Consider the following 19,972-nt stretch of genomic DNA (forward strand, 5'->3'; position numbering starts at 1 on the left):
TACCATTGCTTCTCACAGTGTGCCTTTTTGGGGAATCAGCGAGGTCAAAACTATTTTCACAAGAATACTAAACATTATTGGCCTTTTAAATTCATTTTCTTGTGAATGCACAGTGAAGCTTTCTAGAGGCTAAATGATAGATGACAGTGAACAGACTGCCAGACATTAAAGACATCTGCAAAAACTTAAACACTGACATCTTTTTGTTCTTTTGTTTTGGAAAATATAATTTCAAAAAATATGTTACTTGTGTTAGCATGCAGTGGAACTATTATTATTTTAAAATAAATAAATAAATAAATAAATAAATAAATAATCAAATTTACATTTCTGAGCTCTTATGGGTTAGAGCTCTTTGGAGTTTTCAATAATTCGAGTACAAATGCCCTGAAACCAAAAGGTTGGCTAATGATTGCTCTATACCACAGCCAGAGTGATCCTTTGAAAACTCAAGTCAGATTAAGAACCCTCTAATGGTTCCTCATCTCATTCAGAGTAGAGGTGGACACTTCATGAGCCTACAGCACTCTCTCTTAATAACCACTCTCCCCATTGCAGCACCCTCTCTTAATAACCACTCTCCCCATTGCGCAGAGCCCTGCACCCACACTGGCCTTCTTGCTGTTCCTCCTTCATGCCAGGGGAACATATTTATATTTGCTGTCCCCTCTTCTCAGATCTCTCCTCCGCAGATATCTGCCTCTCCTCACCTCCTCCAGATCTTTGCCTTATGAGCTGTATTTTTAATTGTGTCCCTTTCCAGATGTTTATATAGTTGCAACAATTTCCCCCTTCTCCTGTGATATTGCGGCCCCATAACTTGCCACTTGTATATTTGTTTATCCTGTCCTTCTGTCATAGAGAGTAAGTCCTCTGGGAGAGTGGCTTTCTTTTTAATCCCTTAGAAAGCCAGTGGATCTGGTGATCTGCACCCAGTGTGGTCCTCTTTTATTTTTCCTTTGATCCACCACTGAGAGCCTTGTACCTAGTGTGGTTTTAAATGATAATGCAAGACTGATCATAAGGGGTTATCTGACTAAACCTTCAGGCAAGACCACACTAAACCCATGACAGAGAGCCCCAACTCTGTTCTATTTTTAAGACATCCCAGAGACCCAGCCACTATGAAAATTTGTGAGAAGGTTGATTACTTGAAGCTTGAAAATTATTATTTTTAACCACCAAAATCTTTGTGCAGCAGGTTACACTTTTATCTCTTTCCAGAAGACATGCAAAATTGCTCTTCAGATTCAGTTAGAGACCTTTTCATACCCCTGGAAGTAATTACTAACTTTTTCCTGGAACCCATCTTAGCAGCAATATCTCAATTCCTTTCATCTTTCCCACATAGATCCTGTTTTCAATGCTCTAACCCACTCTCTGATGGTCTTCTGATTCTTTCCCCAGTGTTTTATCTTCATATTTCATTGTGTATCTAAATTCCAACAAGGTATGAGTTAGAGTGGCATCAAAAGATTCCTACAGTTTTACTTTTCTTTTACTGCACCCCAGCACTCCAGCGTATGCTTTTTAAAATATACTACATTGCCTTGAAAAAGAAAAATAGTCCCAAACCTGTTTGTGTGATATTACTTACAACTTCCTCTCAGAAAGAAATGAGTGCTCCTGATAAAATGCTTCAGTAGTTGATTCTCATGAACTTTAATGACACTAGGACTTATTTTGGGAAATCAGATATGACCCATGCAGTTGACCAGCTGTCAAACAAGAATTTAGTGACCTTTAGCAAAATATTGTTTTCTTTTGATGTCAAATCTAGTGATTTTTCTAACCATTCTCTTTTACTACAAAATGTCCCTATCAAGAGCAAATCTCTGAATTAGCCTACTAACAAACTCCTCCCTTAGAGCAAGTTTAGTATAAAGCTTTAACACTAACAAGTAACTTGTCATAACAAGTAACTTGTCAATTTTTTTAAAAATGCAAGGATCGGCTGGGCGCGGTAGCTCAAGCCTGTAATCCCGGCACTTTGGGAGGCCGAGACGGGCGGATCACGAGGTCAGGAGATCGAGACCATCCTGGCCATAAACTCTTTCCTATAAACGGAGGGAAAGAAAATACTTAGGGTTTATAAATCATATGTGGTCTATGTTGCATATTCTTACTTCTTTTTTTTTTTTTTTTGAGATGGAGTCTCACTCTGATGCCCAGGCTGGAGTGCAGTGGCGCGATCTCGGCTCACTGCAAGCTCCGCCTCCCGGGTTCACGCCATTCTCCTGCCTCAGCCTCCCGAGTAGCTGGGACTACACGTGCCCGCCACCGCGCCCGGCTAATTTTTTGTACTTTCAGCAGAGACAGAGTTTCACCGTGTTAGCCAGGAAGGTCTCAATCTCCTGATCTCATGATCTGCCCGCCTCAGCCTCCCAAAGTATTGGGATTACAGGCGGGAGCCACTGCGCCCGGCCTATGTTGCATATTCTTTTTTAAAAATTTAAACAATTCTTAAAAAATAGAAAAGCCGATCTCAGCGAGTGGGCCATATCAAAACAGATTGCACTAACTCAAACTGCATGGGCCACAACTTGTCAATTCCTGTTGCAATGGTTCTCAGAACTCCCTTGGAGACTTGCTTACCTCAAGAGAAACAGAGTTACTGTCAGCCTCCAGATCAAGGTACTTCATGGCATATATGCTACTGTTACCCACTGTGTTATGCTTCTTGATCGTTGGATTTTTTGTTTTTTTCTCAGATATGGCAATTTGAGCACTTGAATGTCAATTTCTAATGGCCATCTGAAGTGACTCCCACTCTACTGGGCTTAAAATGACTTGCCATCTAAGTTGAGAGCTTGGAGAGCTGTTTGAGCTCTAAGAAGTGGTTGAACTTGGGGTTGGAGTTAAAACAGGACTCTTCCCCCAGGGTGAAATCAGAGCAGTATTTGATATTGGAGGGATGTAAGTATGGAAGTGTAGAACCCAAAACTTCTGTTCCTGGAACCCATGTTCTAAGGTTGAGGATTTCCACCATCAGTGTTTTGTATTTGACACATTCCATGGCTTAACATTTATTATATTACTAAGAAACAACCAAAGCCCTTAAAAAGAACATTTAGGATAAACAAGTGTACATTGTTTCAAAAAGTATCCAAAACTTGGAAATGAAGGAAAGAGCAATATATCCTCTCAATGTAATACTGAATAATTATTTAATTGGCTCACTCATGGATTATTTGGGGAAATATACTTTTTTTTTTTTAACTTGCTAATTTCTACTGATTAAATTCCAGTCGTGTAGATTTTTGGCTGGTAGAAAAGAAAACTCAAAACATTATGGGTTTTATTTCCCTGAAGGACATTACCTAGTTTTACATCTAGCAATGTTATTCTAACATTCCTTTCGAAAATAATTCCTTGAACACTCTTTGCACCAGTTTTGCCATCCTGCTGGCTCCCTAATTTATGAGTTAAATAAATCTTTTACTGTTCATTCTATATTTAAGAGTCATGTTTAACTTTCTGAAAATTATCCTATGAAACATTCACAGAAATCTTAAGCTATTTTGTGTTTTGCCTGAAGTGGGTTTGTGTATATATTTGTATCGGTATTTACATTTGTCAAACAGTTAAAATTGTATCCTATAGGAATAGGTTCAGAGGTTTCCTGTACATTTGCCTGTATCTGTAAACAGTTATTTATAGCATTCTATATTTTTGGTCAGTGAGTCCTTTGAGTACCTAGGACTCAACTACTAGAATGAGAGCTTCTCACTTGCTTAGAATGCCTCTGAAAGTTAAGAGGTCACAAAAGATTGTCCTGTGTTTTGAAGAACATCTCATTAAACAAATGAATTCACTTTGAAACAAAGAGAGGAGGGGAAATCTGCCTGGGTGATTTCACAGGTGTGTGACAAGAAAGAGTTAAAGGAAATTTCTGCCAAGTCTGGGTGACAGTGGATTAAAAGAATATCTCTAAATAGACCTAAACAGATAGAATCGACAACCTGTCAAGATAGTTCCTCTGCCACCACCCTGGGCAAAAGAGTAGTGCCTGAAAGAATGTTTCAAGGAAAGGTGTTTTATTTACCTTCAGGAGGTAAAATAACTTTACTTCCTTCCAGAGAGAAATTAGCATGACTGTGAAGTCTTTCAAATAGACAGAGTTCACATTTTTTAGACAGAAGCTAATAGCAGTTATTTATATCTAGACTAAGAAAATCTTAGTATCTTTTCCTGGACACACCACAATAAGAGGGGAAAAATGCCCAGAAGGAATGTTTGGAGTTAATGAATGGTGTACAGGTCGCTAAGGATAAGGAACAAGAACAACAAAAATGCGACTAGCTACCCTGTCAGCTTTCAGCACCTCTTTCTATATTTAACTAGAACTTTCAATCCAAAATGTAAAGAGATTTACTAGTGCTTTAATAGTACTTTGCAAACAACCCTGAATTAATTATATAAAATTTGAAGTTCAGTTGATATTCCAGTAATGATTAATGCTTAGACAAATTAGTTTGTTAAACGTCATTAAAAAGACAGTTAAATGCCTTAGCACCGATTTTATTTTAGTTAGGGATAGGATGCAAAATCATACCTCATTTACATCACAATGTCAAACACAGAGTTATCATATTACCCAGAAATTCTACTCCTAGGGGAATATCCAAAGGAATCGAAAACAGGTACTCAAATACATACACATGAATGTTCATAAAAAACAATTTACAAAAGCTAAAAGGTGAAAACAACCAAAATGCCCATTAACTGATGGATGGATAAACAAAATGTGGTATTTTGAGACTATGAAATATTATTTGACAAAGAAAAGAAGTGGGGCACTGATATATGCCACGACATTAACGAACCTTAAATATATGCTAAGTGAAAGAAGAAAAAAACACGTATTTTTGATACCACTTACATGAGCTGTCCAGAATAGGCAAATCTATTGTGACAAAAATAGAGTAATGACTGTTTAGAGGCTGGGAGAAGTAGAGGATGAGAAGCAGGGGTAATAGCTAATGCATAGATGTTACTTTTTGGGGTGATAAAAATGTTTTAAAATTAGATTATAGTGATAGTTACACAATTATATAATTATGTTAAAAGCTATTGAATTGTATACTGTAAACAAATATGTGGTTTGTATATTGTATCTCAATAAAGCTGTTAAAAATGTATTGTAGTTTGCACAATTCATTGATGTATTTTGGTTCACCCTATCTGTTCTCTGACACAATGTGTATTAAACTAGAAGATATTAACTTCCTTATATTTATCTCATAGGTCAGATGGTTGGTTATTATTTATACTAAAAATTTAAGACTGTAGATGTACCCAACAATGAATTATAACTAGTGTCTGTTCTTTAATGGTTGTAAATGTTAGGCAATGTTGCAGTAATGTTAAATCATGGGATGTTGTATTTCTCTTATAGGCTTTGAATACGAACAGTAATTGTATTATTTTAAATGGTAATTTGAATTGTAATTTAAGATAATTAATTTTAAGACAGGGGTTAATATTAAAATTAGGAATTTAATGAATAGTCTTTGGCAAAATACTTACACAATAGTTTTCACCTACGTATTAGATTTATAAACATATTTTTGTTCTTCATAATATTCAAATAAGACTATAATCTTATTTCATAACATGCCTTATAAAATTAATTTTATTTACTTTTGAGACAGGATCTTGCTCTGTCACCCAGGTTGGAGTGCAGTGTTGCAAACATAGTTCACCACAGCCTCAGTCTCCTGGGCTCAAGCCATCCTCCTGCCTCAGCCTCCAGAGTAGCTGGAACCACAGGCATGAGCCACCATGCCCGGCTAACTTTTTTAATTTTTATTTTTTGTAGAGATGGGTCTCACCATGTTGCCCAGTCTGGTTTTGAATTCCTGGGCTCAAGTGATCCTCCCACTTTAGTAATTTTATTTTAAAAACTAACGTTTAACACCAAAAATTGTCACACACCATTGTTTGGCCTGTGTGATTTGTACGAAAAATAACACATATTGAGATAAAATTAATTTTTTTGAATTAGCTAAGTAGGATAGGTAACTGGTAACTCAAAAAGAAAAATTATTTTCCAGATGGCCTTTTCTAGAAATAAATCTGTAAAGTTATTTACTTACCATATATTGTACCCAGAGAGCAAAAGTTACATATTTTTTCTCACCCAACCCAAATGTGTTCTTTCAGAAGGGGCAAGTCAATTTTTTTCCAATCATTTTCTCTCTATTGTTCAGATTATATTATTTCTATCGATACATGTTTAAATTCTCTGCTCCTTACTTTGCTACCTCCAATTGCTGTTAAGCTCATCCAGTGGATTTTTCATTCTGGAATTTCTATTTAACTCTTTTTCATAATTTCCATTTCTTTGCTGAGAGTTCTCATCTGTTAATTCATTATGACTATATTTTCTTTTCACAATACTATAACAGCAGTTTTAAAATTATTATTTGCTAACTCTAACATTTGGATCATCTTGGAGTTAATTTCTATTGACTACACTTTGTCTTGATAATGAGTTACACATTTCCTGTGCATTTTCATGCCTACTAGTCTGATTTTATCCTGGATATTCTGGATGACATATTATGGAAGCTCTGTAGTCTATTATTTCCCTTTGAAAAGTACTAATTTTTAGCTTTAGCAGGCCATTAATTTGGTTATACTGAAACTAAACTGTCTTCTCTAAGGTGGGCAGCAGCTAAAATGTCTGCTCAAGCATTTTAGGCTTCCTGCTGCTAAGGGGTTTAGGCTTACACGGAGCCTAACTCCTCTCATGAGCATTTCTGGGGTCAGGCAAAGATCTGGTAAGAGTTTATATGCAGATTTGGGGGCAATCTCTTTTATGTGACTTTCCCCCCCTAGGATTTCCCCTTCACTTTCTAACCACAGAGCAAGGCTCAAACTCCACCTTCAGACTTTTCAAGTCAGTATGACTGCAGTGTCAGGTATGAGAGTTAGTAGCTGTAGACCATATGGACTGGGTACTGGTTTCAGGAGAAAAGCCATAATTTAAATCTCATCCAGTGGAGTCTCTTTCTGGCCAGGATCAGTTCCCCTCCATTTCTACTTGCTTTGGTTTCATTCCCATGCCTTTAAATAGTGGGGTTTTGTCTGGGCACTGTGGCTCATGCCTGTAATCTCAGCACTTTGGGAGGCCACAGCAGGCAGCGAGTGCAGGCAACATGGTAAAACCCTGTCTCTACTAAATATACAAAACATTAACTGGGTGCGGTGGCACGTGCCTGTAGTCTTAGCTGCTCAGGAAGCTGAGGTGGGAGAACTGCCTGAGCCTGGGAGGTGAAGGTTGCAGTGAGCGGAGATCATGCCCCTGCACTCCAGCCTGGGCAACAGAGCAAGACCCTGTCTCAAATAAATAAATAAACTAAATAAAAAACAGTGGGGTTTGATATTTTGGTCAGTTTATAATTGTTATAAACTCAGGAATTAATTGATACAAAGCTATCCCACCATTGATGTTTTATTTTTTGAGAGGTATTTGATAAGCCCCTGTTTTTCTTCTTAGATTATTATCTCTAATCCTTAATTTAGTAGGTTATTTCAGTGCATTTGTAGGCTATATTTTTTAAAAACTTGAAACAAAAAAATTGTAACTTAAACATCTCTGATCATTGGTTATGCCTACAGCTATATCACAATTCAAATGTTTGATTGGTATATTATCAAATAGTACCATATATGTCAGAAGCCCAGTTGTAGAGGGTGAGGGGCTATATTCCTCAGAATACTACACAGCATGAGCACATGCTCTAGAATTCTGGAACTCACAAAATTTCGAGTATTCTATCACTCTGAAGGAAAATATCCTGTATGAAATGACAACAGGAAAAGCTGTGACAAAAACTAGTGAATACCCAGGAGAACATAATAATCCTTTCAAAATGGAATTTCAAAGAGGTAAACATATAGAAACATAACTCATTTTTGTTAATGATCATTTAGATAAACTTTACTTATTCTTACCGTACTTAAAAGCAACACAACTTTTTGTAGATAACTCCACTATCATGGAATCTGCAACTCTCTATAAAATGTGACATAAATAGGTTTGCCCAGTCCACAAAACTATGCAGAATGGCAGTCATTACTATACACATTGAGACCCTTTACTGTTCCTGGTAATGTAGCTATTTGTATAGGTTCATTAGTATGTCCTCCCAGCTGGACATGGCGGCTTATGTCTGTAACTCCAGCACTTCGTGAGGCAGGGCAGGTGGATTGCTTGACCTCAGGAGTTTGAGAACAGCTTGGGCCACATGATGAAACCCTGTTTCTACAAAAAGTCGCTGGGTATGGTGGTGTGTGCCTGTGCTCCTAGCTACTCTGGACAGTGAGATAGAAGGATGGCTTGAGTCTTAGAGGTAGAGGTTGTAGTAAGCCAAGATGGTGCCATTGCACTCTGGCTAGGATGACAGAGCAAGGCCCTCTCTCAAAAACAAACAAACAACAAAAAAGAATAGAATATATCCTCCTTCCTACTGGTATATAATTGAATAAACCTTTTTGTTTGTTTGTTTGTTTGAGACGGAGTCTCACTCTGTTACCCAGGTCAGAGTGTAGTGGCGTGATCTCGGCTCACTGCAACCTCCGCCTCCCGGGTTCAAGTGATTTTCATGTCTCAGCCTCCCGAGTAGCTGGGATTACAGACGTGCACCAACATATCCAGTTAACTTTTGTATGTATGTATGTATGTATTTATTTTTTTGAGATGGAGTCCTGCTCTGTCGCCCAGGCTGGAGTGCAGTGGCATGATCTCAGCTCACTGCAACCTCCACCTCCTGGGTTTAAGCAATTCTCTGCCTCAGCCTCCTGAGTAGCTGGGATTACAGGTGTGTGCCACTATGCCTGGCTAAGTTTTATATTTTTAGTAGAGATGGGGTTTCACTATCTTGGCCAGGCTGGTCTTGAACTCCTGACCTTGTGATCCACCTACCTTGGCCTCTCAAAGTGCTGGGATTACAGGCGTGAACCACCGTGCCTGGCCAATTTTTATATTTTAGTAGAGGTGGGATTTCACCATGTTGGCCAGGCTGGTCTCGAACTCCTGACCTCAGGTGATTCACTTGCCTAGGCCTCCCAAAGTGCTGGGATTACAGGCAGGAGCCACCGTGCCCAGCCATGAATAAACCTAATTTCTAACATGCTGTGCCCAAAGCGTCACATTTAGAGATAAATTCAGTCTGACATAAAAATCCTATTAAGGTATTAATGCTACACTACCTAAATTGTAGCAATGCACAGAACATCCTCCCGGATACTAGTCTGGTATCTACTCTATGGCCGACAGAATCTCAACTTTTTAGGCCGTAAGGAATATAACTATGTAGCAGGATAAGAATCTGAGGAGGGTAAAATGGGTCATCAAGAAAATAGGGATACTACAGTTACAAGTACTAGAGGCAAAATCTGATGGAGATAAATTAGATACTCTTTGAGTTCTGGCCTTGGAGTAGACAAGCTGAGAGGAAAGTACTATAAAAAGTACTTCTAGTGTGAAAGAAGCAATAAAAAACACAACTTCAAGGATTTTACAAAGCTTCCACAAAGATGTTAACTCACTGGCCTTACTGGTTGTGCAATATCATATGGCAGCAAATGCGCTGATCACACAAAAAGATCGTTTAAATGGATTAATAAGCTCCTCTTGCGGGACCTTTTAAAACAAAGGTAAGTAGAACAGAACACAGCATGCTAAGTAGAACAGAACACAGAAATATAGAAGCCCTACTTTATATCTATATAAGTAGATAACACTGACACTATGTTAGTTTAGATTATGCTTCGAAAATCTTCCCTGCCATAGAAAACCAGTTCAAAGTATTATCAGTGTTTATATAAATAGTGCTTGTAACTGTGACTCTGGATGTAAAGTGTAAATAAGGAATCCTAAAATCCTTATTTTTGGATTAACTCCTAAAAGTTAACGAGTAGGTACCAAATTCAATGACCCTAACGCAAAAACGTAAAAGGATAGACTTTTCCTTGACCAAGACAGACCTGCAAAGACTGTCTAAATTGAGTGACTATTAAAAAAAAAAGAAAAAGTGCCTAACTTGATCAGGAACAGAACCTATTTGTGAGGTGGAATTCACAATCTCCTTCTATGAAGAAACACATATTCCTAATAATTAAGCAATTTTCTGATTAAGTTTAATAGGGAAACATTTGTTCTTAGAAACCAGCTACCTAGCCATCCAGTCAAATTGTTAGGTGTCAGTGAAAAGTCTAGTGACCTTGAACCCACATTTTTTTTTAATCTAGGTTAGCTATATCTGACCATTCACTTTTCTTATCAAATTTCCCCAAGAATGAATTTTTGAATCCATCTACTACAAATATTTTACATATAAGACAAATAAAATTTTAACACATGCTCAGAAATTATTTGTCCAAAAGGTTTTTCTAACAGTTTAGTAGTTACGCATTTCCATCCCCTTAGGAATAATCTTACTTTTGCTCTAATCGCATGTTGTCTTCCTTTATCTTACATTATATTAACATATTTATTCAGCAAATATTTATTAAACCTTTGCTCCATGTCATACACTATTCTAAATACTGGAAACTACAGTAACAAATTTAACAAAATAAATACAAATGTAGTATATTTACGTCATTTGCTTAGTTTTATTCAATGTACCACCCTGTGCTTCCCTTAAATGAATTTAATTGCTTGTCTTTGATTATTTCCTTTCATTTTAATTTTATATATTTTATTTTGCCAAACTCATTTCAAATTCTTGCTTCAAAATCAAGCACTCTATACACCACAAAGTCACTTATATAAATATGACCTGCATGTTTTCTATTATGCCATCCAGATCCTCAGACAAAATTCTAAAACACCCAACTCATCCAAACCCAGACATACCTCCAGCTGCTACTTCCTCCGTTGATAACTACTTTCTGGTCACAGTTATCCACATAGCAGTGCACTAACTAGAAAGTTATGTGTGCTGGACGGTATCTCCTAACTTTACTGATAAGCATATTATACTGAACCTTGCTAATATCAAGAGATAATATAAATTAGCCTGACAATGTTTTGCTAATGAAGCCATTTTCATAGTAATTTCTCTACAGTAGTTTCCCAGAAGTTAGATTTATAGGGTATATCTTTCATATTAAAAAGATATTTGAGCCAGTTTCTAGTTTTCATAAATCTCTAAGATATTTGAAAAAGACAAGTTAGTAATTTTTGTTGATTTTGATAAGTTCTTAAAATACATAAGGAGAGGCTGGGTGCAGTGGCTCATGCCTGCAATCCCAGCACTTTGGGAAGCTGAGGCGGGTAGATCATGGGGTCAGGAGTTCGAGACCAGCCTGGCCAAGATGGTGAAACCTTGTCTCTACTAAAAATACAAAAATTGGCTGGGTTCAGTGGCAGGCGCTTGTAATCCCAGCTACTCGGGAGACTGAGGCAGGAGAATCACTTGAAGCCAGGAGGCAGAGGTTGCAGTGAGCTGAGATCATGCTATTGCACTCTAGCCTGGGCAACACAGCAACATTCTGTCTCAAAAAAAAAAAAAAAAAACAAAAAACATAAGGAGAACTGACAAGATGCATGAGTTTTCATATTTTTAGTTTATTTAGTGACTGCTACCTAGGATTTACTTTGATGTCTTAACTCATGTTTTATACGCTTGCTCTTAATTTATAATTATTTATATACTTTCTCCTGCTTTTCAATCACATATAGAAATATTTACATGTCTCTTAATGTCCCTATCAAGAAGTATGACTTCTAAGTATACTTTCAAATTTCATCATCAAAATCTAAAATAGTAGAAAAGACAATGGATATACTCCAAATAGGTAAGAAATGTTACTGTAAATTATGTCATTAAATATTTATGACATGATTATTTATTGAGCACCTATGCCCCAGACACTTTGCAAGTGCTGCAGATATGGCAGTGAACAACACAGATATGGCCTCTGCCCTTGTGGCAGTTTCAGTGTAGCTCCAAAAATTAAACAGAGAAAATATGTGTAAAAACAAATATATTTCTGGAGGTTTGAGGGTAAAGGAAAAGAATATGGTTTAAATAAAAGCTGGAAGAGATGAGGGATGAGTTGTTTTGGGGGAAGGGAGCATGCCAGGCTCCAGATGCTGAAGGCAGCCAATATATAAAGAAGACAAGCTCCTCTAGTCCTCACAGCTGCCACGATAGGCTCATGCTACCTAAAGAACCTGAGCAAAGCACTAAACATGAGAAAGCTGAGAATTTCTTCAGAGGCCCTCTCTTCTCCTCCCCACAGATCTACTTGTTGTGAACTGAAATCTCTTAGCTATGGAACGCAGTGTTTCATAATTATAAATAAGTAGGCCGGGTGTGGTGGCTCACACCTGTAATCCCAGCACTTTGGGAGGCCAAGGCAGGTGGATCACGAGGTCAAGAGATCGAGACCATCCTGGCCAATGTGGTGAAACCCTATCTCTACTAAAAATACAAAAAAATTAGCCAGGCATGGTGGCCTGTGCCTGTAGTCCCAGCTACTCTGGAGACTGAGGCAGGAGAATTGCTTGGACCCAGGAGGCAGAGGTTGCAGTGAGCCAAGATCGCGTCACTGCACTCCAGCCTGGAGACAGAGTAAGACTCCGTCTCAAAAATAAATAAATAAATAAAATTACAGTTTAAAACATAAATTCTCTAATAGAGACAAACCAATTTATACTCATACAATTGATCAGTCAAAAGAATGAATAATACCACAGCATTCCAGCATAACAGAAATATATAAAGGATGTTGAATGTCTGAAGTTTAGGGAGGGCTTCCCTTCCAGGAAATAAAAGGATGCAGGTAGGGGAGGATTTGAGAGACAACTTTATGAATTTAATAATTTTGTCAATGTAAAATTGGGACTAGAAACCTTACATTTTTACATATAAATTTCAGCTGAAGGGTCAATAAAGTATGCTTTATTTGCAAAAAAAGTAATCTAGTTCCAGAGGACGTGTAAATTAAGGTATTGTATATATTCATACAAAAAATACATAGATATGTTGACTATTTTTCATGTCTTTAAGTTTTATATGGCTCTTTTGTGATTTTAAACATCATATAGAATCATGTTACACCATGTGTTCTCAATGCGGGGACAATCTTGCCCCTAGGAAAAATTGGTTGAGGTGAAGGCGGGGTAACAAAACCTTAAATAATGGTTTGTGATCCACCAAAGAGTCACAGTTCATAAACACAGTGTATCTGTGTTGTTACAACTCACGGAAAAAGGGTTCACAGACTGAGGTTAATAATCAAAAAAAGGTTGAGAAATGAAATCAGCTCCACTATGTTCTCTCTAGTGTTTCCGGCCCTAGGATGGATTTTTGTTTTAGACAAACTAATTTCCTTCTTGTTTTACCTTCACAACATCTTCTGGTATGGAAAGAGCTTTTATTCTTCTGAGTCCTTAGAAAGGTTCTTTAAAGAACATATAGCTCTCCTGGATTTCTTTGACTCAAAATACTTTGGTCATCTGGAACATTTTCAGTTACTTCCCTAAGCTTTACCATATTTTTCTTAAAATTGATTTTTTGATTTTGCCAATTCTTCCTTTTCTTCTCTGAATTCTATTTTCTGAACCCATATCACTTTGTCTCTATCAATTAACATTCGGTTAGATACACCAAATGTTAGACTTACAACCATATTTTAAAAGAACACCCATCCAATACCAGAAAATGATCCTAAATTCATTCCTCAAATTTGTGATGGTATGTTATACTCCTAAGTAGATAGTCTGGGGTTTTGTGTTTTATACCTGATATTGGAAAAGAGCTTAGACATTCTCTATCTTGTAATCATTAGGAAATTTTCAATATATTCCTGCCAAACTATGTATTTCAAACAAAGTTCTGAGATTACACTCTTGTCGCTCTGTGCTGGCCCTCGAGCAAGTGGGAGTCTGTTGCTGCGCTAGATGTCCAAGGCGACGTTAGTTTCTCTTTCTTGCCCATCTTGACCCCACAGTCTCTTTTCTACTTTTACAGTCCAAGAATGACCAATATCTAGCAGGCCTCAGTCATAAAGTATTACAGTTATGCTTCGTTTATTTTACCTCTTCCATTTTATTTTTCTACCCCTCATATGTATAGTGAGTCATATTCAGAGTGGGTCTTCTGCTTGTGCTAATTCTCTCTCTGAAGGCCACTTCTGGTTGTAGCCTCCACACTGTGCCATGCTGAGTTTTACTTTCAGTGAAAGTGGTCTGAAATCCTCCTTGCTCATTATCTCAACCTCTTCTCTGAGGTAGGTGTTCCTTCCCCTCAAGTACATTTTATTCTTAAAGAAGTACATTTGGACCATGACCCATCTAAACTACCAAACGACTCAAATACGGTTGACATACTCAGTATATTTGCAACTTAATGAGGTTATATTACCATGGAAGCAATTTATTAATGAAACATAGCTATTTTACATGGTACCTAATGTCCAAGGCTTTGTTTAAGAATGATAGCTTTCCAGCAAATGTAATACCAATTAAACTAGTGGAGAAGCCTGGGTTGAACAAGTCTCAAGATAACAAAGAAGGTGCCACTAACAATTTGGGTGTCTTTCCTACTTACTGTAAGGATCTAAGAATATCCGATTTGTCTCTCATTCAGGAAATAGAAACCATCTGTGTATTATCCCAAGCAAAAATATAAAGAAATTTTTAAAAATCCCTGACATCAAAGAGTTTAAAGTCTTTCAAATGTATTACCTGGAAAAATAACATTTTTTTAAAAAAAATTTAAAAAGCGTTAGGAGTGGGCTGGGTGCAGTGGCTCATGCCTGTAATCCCAGCACTTTTGGAGGCGTACGTGTTGTCTGAATTATAAGTGAACTGACAAGGATCTGGAGGGAAACAGGCAGGCTCATGAGGGAGGTAGCTTTTATGCTGAGCCTTGTAGGAGACGCAGAATTGCAGCTGTTGGAGACTTGGTCAAGGGTGAGGTGTGTGGTGGGGAGAGACTGGCATTGTCATGGTACCCTGAGTGATATACAAGGCTACGAGATCAGGAGAGGCAGAAAACAGGAAAGTATGTTTGCCAAAAAATACAAATTCTGATCCATTGACATATTGTTAGTAAAGTAAAAATAAAAAAAATAAAATAAAAGAGTAAGAACAAAGGAAAAACTACAGAATGTGAATACATGTTTCTGACTCAAGACAACAAAAAAGGATGTGATTCAAAAGTTAAAGATGCTAAGAATCAGATTACACGTTTGTATAATCATATAAAGAGTGAATCACTGATAGCAATGACTAATCACTACATGCATGTAAAATATACATAAAGTGAAATACAGCAGAAATTTCTACCAGTGCTACGATACACTGGTGTTTATCTTTACTGAGCACCTACTGGGTGACAGAAGCTGTCCTTTACATGCACTATTACAAGTAATCCGTACAGTGATCCAGCTAAGGAGGCTTTATTAATCCCATTATATAAGAGGAAACCAGGGTTCAAAGAAGTTGAATAATCTGAGCTCATTTGCACTCCTACTGCACAGTAGAGTCCGAATTTGATAGCAGCTTTTTCTGGAGGCCATTCTCTTTACTCCATGCCAAACTAGAATGATTTATAGTTCAAAAGGAATCAAGTAGATTCAAGGATACCTCCATGGTTATGTAACCCTCATTAGTTGTAATATGCTTTCATGAGTGATCTGGAATTGGAGATACAGCCAACACTCCAGAAATGAAGTATAAAATCTTGGGAGTGTGTTACAGCCCATGAGACCATCATTGTCATGTCAGCGATAATAGCTGATGGGCAGGAGTAAATTGTCCGCTAAGGTTAAGCTCTGGATCAGTCATTTAATAGAAATCAGTGGCAAGAACATGGGTTTTAGAAACAGATGGCCTTGATTCAGAATTGGAATTCTGTTATACGGAAAATGCTGGGCAGAAAACTTTACAATCTCTGTTTCCTCATATAGTCATTATGGTGAGTTAACAAAAAATTTATATAGAAAAAATAAGCAGCTTTGAATAATTTTTTTAAACAGTATATCATTAAGACTAAGGAGGCTTGACTTCATTTAGGCACTAACTTAGCTGTATAGTCTTTGGCCAAGTCAGAAACTCTGAACTTCCTTTTTTGTAAAATGTAGATGGTACCATCTACCTTAGGGGTTCGTTGTAAGAACCTGAGATAATGTGTATTAGGTATCTAGCATGCAGCTACATTATGTTATAGAAATGTACCATATTAAATCGTTAACACAATTCTTGGCAAAATATAGTTTCCACCTCATTTCATTTTAAACCTGGGCTTGCTCTATTATAATGTTATAGGTGACTATAAATAATACTATAGACTATTAAAAATCATAAATTGGTAAAAATTGAACACCTGGGAGTTAAACATATTTCTAACTTTGTATTGTTTTTTAAAAGATAAACTTCATGGAAATAAAGTGCAGCATTTTCATTCATTTATCTTACAGCTCCGAACGCATTATTTTCACTAAAAGCATTCCCTTTTAAAAACACATTTCACTAAAGTGCTTAATCTGAGAAATAATAGATTAGTACTATTAATAAAGGCTTGATTTTATTAATAAGAAAATTGTTAAATATGCTTGGTATCTCTGATACAATTCTTGGGTTGATGAGTCCGGTCTGTGGCCAACCTATTAAGTGAACCATGGCAAATATCCATCTTTGCAAAACTGCCCTACATCCCCCTCAAAGGCAACAAACTGACCCGAAGACAGAATTTGTTAATCACTCCAGAGGAAAGCAAACCAATAGCCCTGGCCTTCCCTATTAAAGCGAGTCATAAGAAATACAAATATCCTAGACTAAAGCTGTATATATTTAATGTTTGTTTACACACTTAACACATTGTTTATGAATTGAGCAAGTTTTGTGCAGTTTAGATTATGTTTTGGGTTTTCAACAAATTATTTAAAAATAAACAGAATGTATAAATGTATAAAAATGATTGGCTCTCGCCAGAGAGATTTTGTAGCGTTGTGCTAACCAAGAGGACTACTCCACTTTTACTCCTTTTTCGTCTAAATGACATCTTAATGACCTGCCCACGCTGAAGCCTCATCCATGCTTTGGGAAACCACCACATACCTGTCGGGAAATGTGACTGTTGGTTAAGGCTACATTTCTCACACTACCGCGAAAGAAGTATGTGACTTAAATAGGGCCGTAATTTCCTTTACCTATTCCTTCCCTCAAAGACTGCTTTAAATGGAGGTAATTCAAGCCTCCCCGTGCCTAACGCCGGCACTCCCACAAAGATGGATTGGTTCTTATTTTTTACTTTAAGGAGGATGGGAACCTGAAAATGTTTCCTAACGTTTGCTGAGGCTTTAACATGCTTAAGGAATTTGAAACCAAGGCAAGTTTGGCCGTAACACTCCGAAATATCCGCATTAGGATGCGGGCTAGGTGTCCGGCTATCGCAAAACTACGGAGGATGCAAGGTTTGGAAGAAACTGTTTGGACTTTGCTGTATACCGGGCAGGCGTGGGGGGTTGGGGAGGGAAGAACTGGCTGAGGGAGAAAAGAAAGGCATTCGCGTCCACAGAACACATCCTAACGCTCCTGAGTTGCTAACTCCATCCCTAATCATCTCGTTGGTGGAACCAGCTGGAAAGGGAAAGATTAGCGAGCCTCGGCGTGGGATGAAGGCAGCGGTCTTGGCCTCAACCGCTGGCCTAGACACCTGGCTTCTGGGGCCCGCCCGATCGAGCTGAACCCCCTCCCCTTCAGTCCTGCAGGTGAGCACACGGTGCTCTCACGTTTCTTCGAGAAACCTTCCAATTCCTCTACCTCCCCAAAAGTGCTAACTTCAAGGGTTCGGAGGTGGCAGGGGGGTGGCAGACCGGAAAGGACAGGCCCCGGGGTCTCAGGGATTTTCGAGGTAGGAAAGAACGACGATCGCCCCGGCCACGGACGCATTTTCCCTCGCGGACCGCCCCCCGCCCCCGTGCCCAGTCTGCACGACCTGCCGCGGCCGCGCGGCGCTGGGCGCCGGGCTGGGGTCCTCGCGCGGCCGCCGGGGCTAGCGTGGATTGGGTGGGGTAGGGGTTGGCGGGCTCCTGAGCCGCAGTAGCGGATGGTTCCCGGCACCACATGCCGGGCGGGCAACCACATTCTGACTGAGAGCCGGGGGGAGGCAGGGACGCGAGTGAGGCGGGGCGAGTCCTGGTGCGGCGCGCCCGGCAGACCGAGCGGGTGGCCCTCTGCGGGCTGCCCCTCTCCATCCCTCCGCGGATCCCCCGCCCTTACCTCCGGGCGCGAGGGTGTCGGCTGCAGAGGGTCCTAGGGAGCAGCGAGCTGCCTGGGGGTCGGGCTCAGCGGCTGCCAGCGACGGCGGGGTCTCTCGCGGGACCGCTGCTCATGGCTTGTAGCGCCAGAGCACTGCAGCCGCGGCCACGGCGGCGCCCTCCTCCTCGTTCTCTTCGCGGGCTTCCAGCCGGGACGCAGCTAACGCCCCAGCCCCGCAAGCCCTCCTCCCCTCCGCCTCCCCGGCCGCGGACGGAGCCGCCTCCAGCACCGCCCCGCGCGCAGCTGGGCCAGCGGCAGCCAGCGCCGCCCAGCGCCCGGCCCTGGGGTCGCTACCGCCAGCCGAGTCGACTCCGCGGTGCCAGCCCCGCTGTGACGCAGGCCGCGCTGCCCGGGAACTTCCTCCCCTGCAGAGACCACCCCGCGCCCAGGACCCGCCAGCGAGGGCTGCCGCCCGCCGCCGGGGGCTTTCTCCAGGACTGGGAGACAAATCCTGTCTCCGCTTCGCGACGCGGCCACTCCCACCCCTGAGACGCCCACCTGGCGGGCTCTGCGTGGGGGGATTCGGCTGCGTCTAATACCACCTCCACCACTCATCCCTAACAATTCGCGGAAAACCACAGGCGGCTGTGCGCGAAGGCGTCGGCTCAGCCACCGCAGCTCCTCCCCCGGGGTAAGTTAGAGGGGAGCAGCCACCACTAAAAATAGCCCTTCTGGGAACTCCTCCGAAGGCCAGGGTCAGGATGAAGATAACCCCTCCACAGGAGAAGCGAAGGCCTCCTAAAAGAAGGGTGGGGAGGGGACGGTGGGATACACTGAGGGAGATGGAGAAGGAGAAAAGCAAAACCCAATATCCTTGGATCACGAAGCTCTTGAGCCCCTTGACAACCATGTCTCCTTTCAGGCCGGAATCCCCAACTGCACCGCCCCTGCAAGACGGGCTAAGCGGCAGATTCCAGGGAGATTCAGTTGGAATGCCCCGCCTACAGCTCCCGCATAAAGGAGTTGAAGGTGCACAGCAAAACCACCTGTTATTTAGCGAGTATGGGGGGAGGGGTTCTCCCTCATTGACTGATCTGAACTGTGCTTTTCTTCTCCCCGTTTTCCTACCCAATTTCAGGATGAAAAAGCAAACTGACGTCTTGAAAGCTGGCAGCTCTCTGTATGGAAAATCTCTTCCCAGTGAAAAAATGTACAGACAAGATTACTAAGTAACAGTCTTCTGGGAATGCCTTATCAATGCCAGCTATTTGAAGAGCACCCAAAGTCAAACTAGTGCTCCGCACTGGCAGTCTGGAAAAGACAGATGTATGTGAGTAGAGAAACTGATAGACAACTAGTCGCTGACCAGTTGGCCTGTTTTCATACTACAAGCCTTCAGAAAGCAGTCGCCTCCTTTTACTATGTTTCTATTTCTAAACCAAAATGAAAAGGACATTTGTTCAAAAGATATTCTCCTGGGCTTTACATTGCTTTCCCCCTGCTCACTCAGCAAAATCCTACACTTTTTTTTTCCAATTCCAGTGCTGCTGTTGGGTGTCCTTCCCAGAAGACAATCTTAAATTCTCTTAGGCCTTAGGAGCTGAATCTAACACCAGTCTTAATTAACCTAGAACAAGACAAAAATTTAGGTCGTGGCTTACCTCCTAGTCAGCAGGTGGGAAAAATTCCTAGAGAGTCTGGAGGAAAAAGGCAAAGGCTAACTTTAGCAATTTGCTTAAAAAC

The 19,972-nt window shown here is 40.1% G+C and overlaps 2 protein-coding genes across 2 annotated transcripts in view; one reads left to right on the forward strand and one right to left on the reverse strand.

Annotated features, from left to right (window-relative positions):
• LRRC8C (leucine rich repeat containing 8 VRAC subunit C) overlaps window positions 1–18,425 on the reverse strand; it is a 96,664-nt gene extending 78,239 nt beyond the window's left edge. Inside the window, exon 1 of the mRNA XM_005542791.4 lies at window positions 18,251–18,425. The gene's annotated coding sequence lies outside the window, so the exon portion shown is untranslated. The remainder of the gene's footprint in view (window positions 1–18,250) is intronic.
• LOC141410002 (uncharacterized) lies at window positions 17,334–19,695 on the forward strand. The gene is made up of 4 exons (XM_074036563.1): window positions 17,334–17,442; window positions 17,772–18,042; window positions 18,142–18,920; window positions 19,368–19,695. The coding sequence occupies exons 1-3, from the start codon at window positions 17,334–17,336 to the stop codon at window positions 18,776–18,778; spliced, it is 1,017 nt and encodes a 338-aa protein (XP_073892664.1). The 3' UTR covers window positions 18,779–18,920; window positions 19,368–19,695.
• Window positions 19,696–19,972: the final 277 nt, after the last annotated feature.

Source organism: Macaca fascicularis, chromosome 1 (assembly GCF_037993035.2).
Source record: "Macaca fascicularis isolate 582-1 chromosome 1, T2T-MFA8v1.1".
NCBI classification, from domain to species: domain Eukaryota; kingdom Metazoa; phylum Chordata; class Mammalia; order Primates; family Cercopithecidae; genus Macaca; species Macaca fascicularis.

What these genes read in the sequence shown, in the direction of transcription:
- LOC141410002 (XM_074036563.1), top strand. Translation starts at nt 17,334, where the DNA reads ATGCTTAAGGAATTTGAAACCAAGGCAAGTTTGGCCGTAACACTCCGA. An exon ending in AAAACTACGGAGGATGCAAG is followed by an intron (nt 17,443 to 17,771) that starts GTTTGGAAGAAA and finishes CGTTTCTTCGAG; the next exon opens with AAACCTTCCAATTCCTCTAC. An exon ending in GCTAGCGTGGATTGGGTGGG is followed by an intron (nt 18,043 to 18,141) that starts GTAGGGGTTGGC and finishes GGGGGGAGGCAG; the next exon opens with GGACGCGAGTGAGGCGGGGC.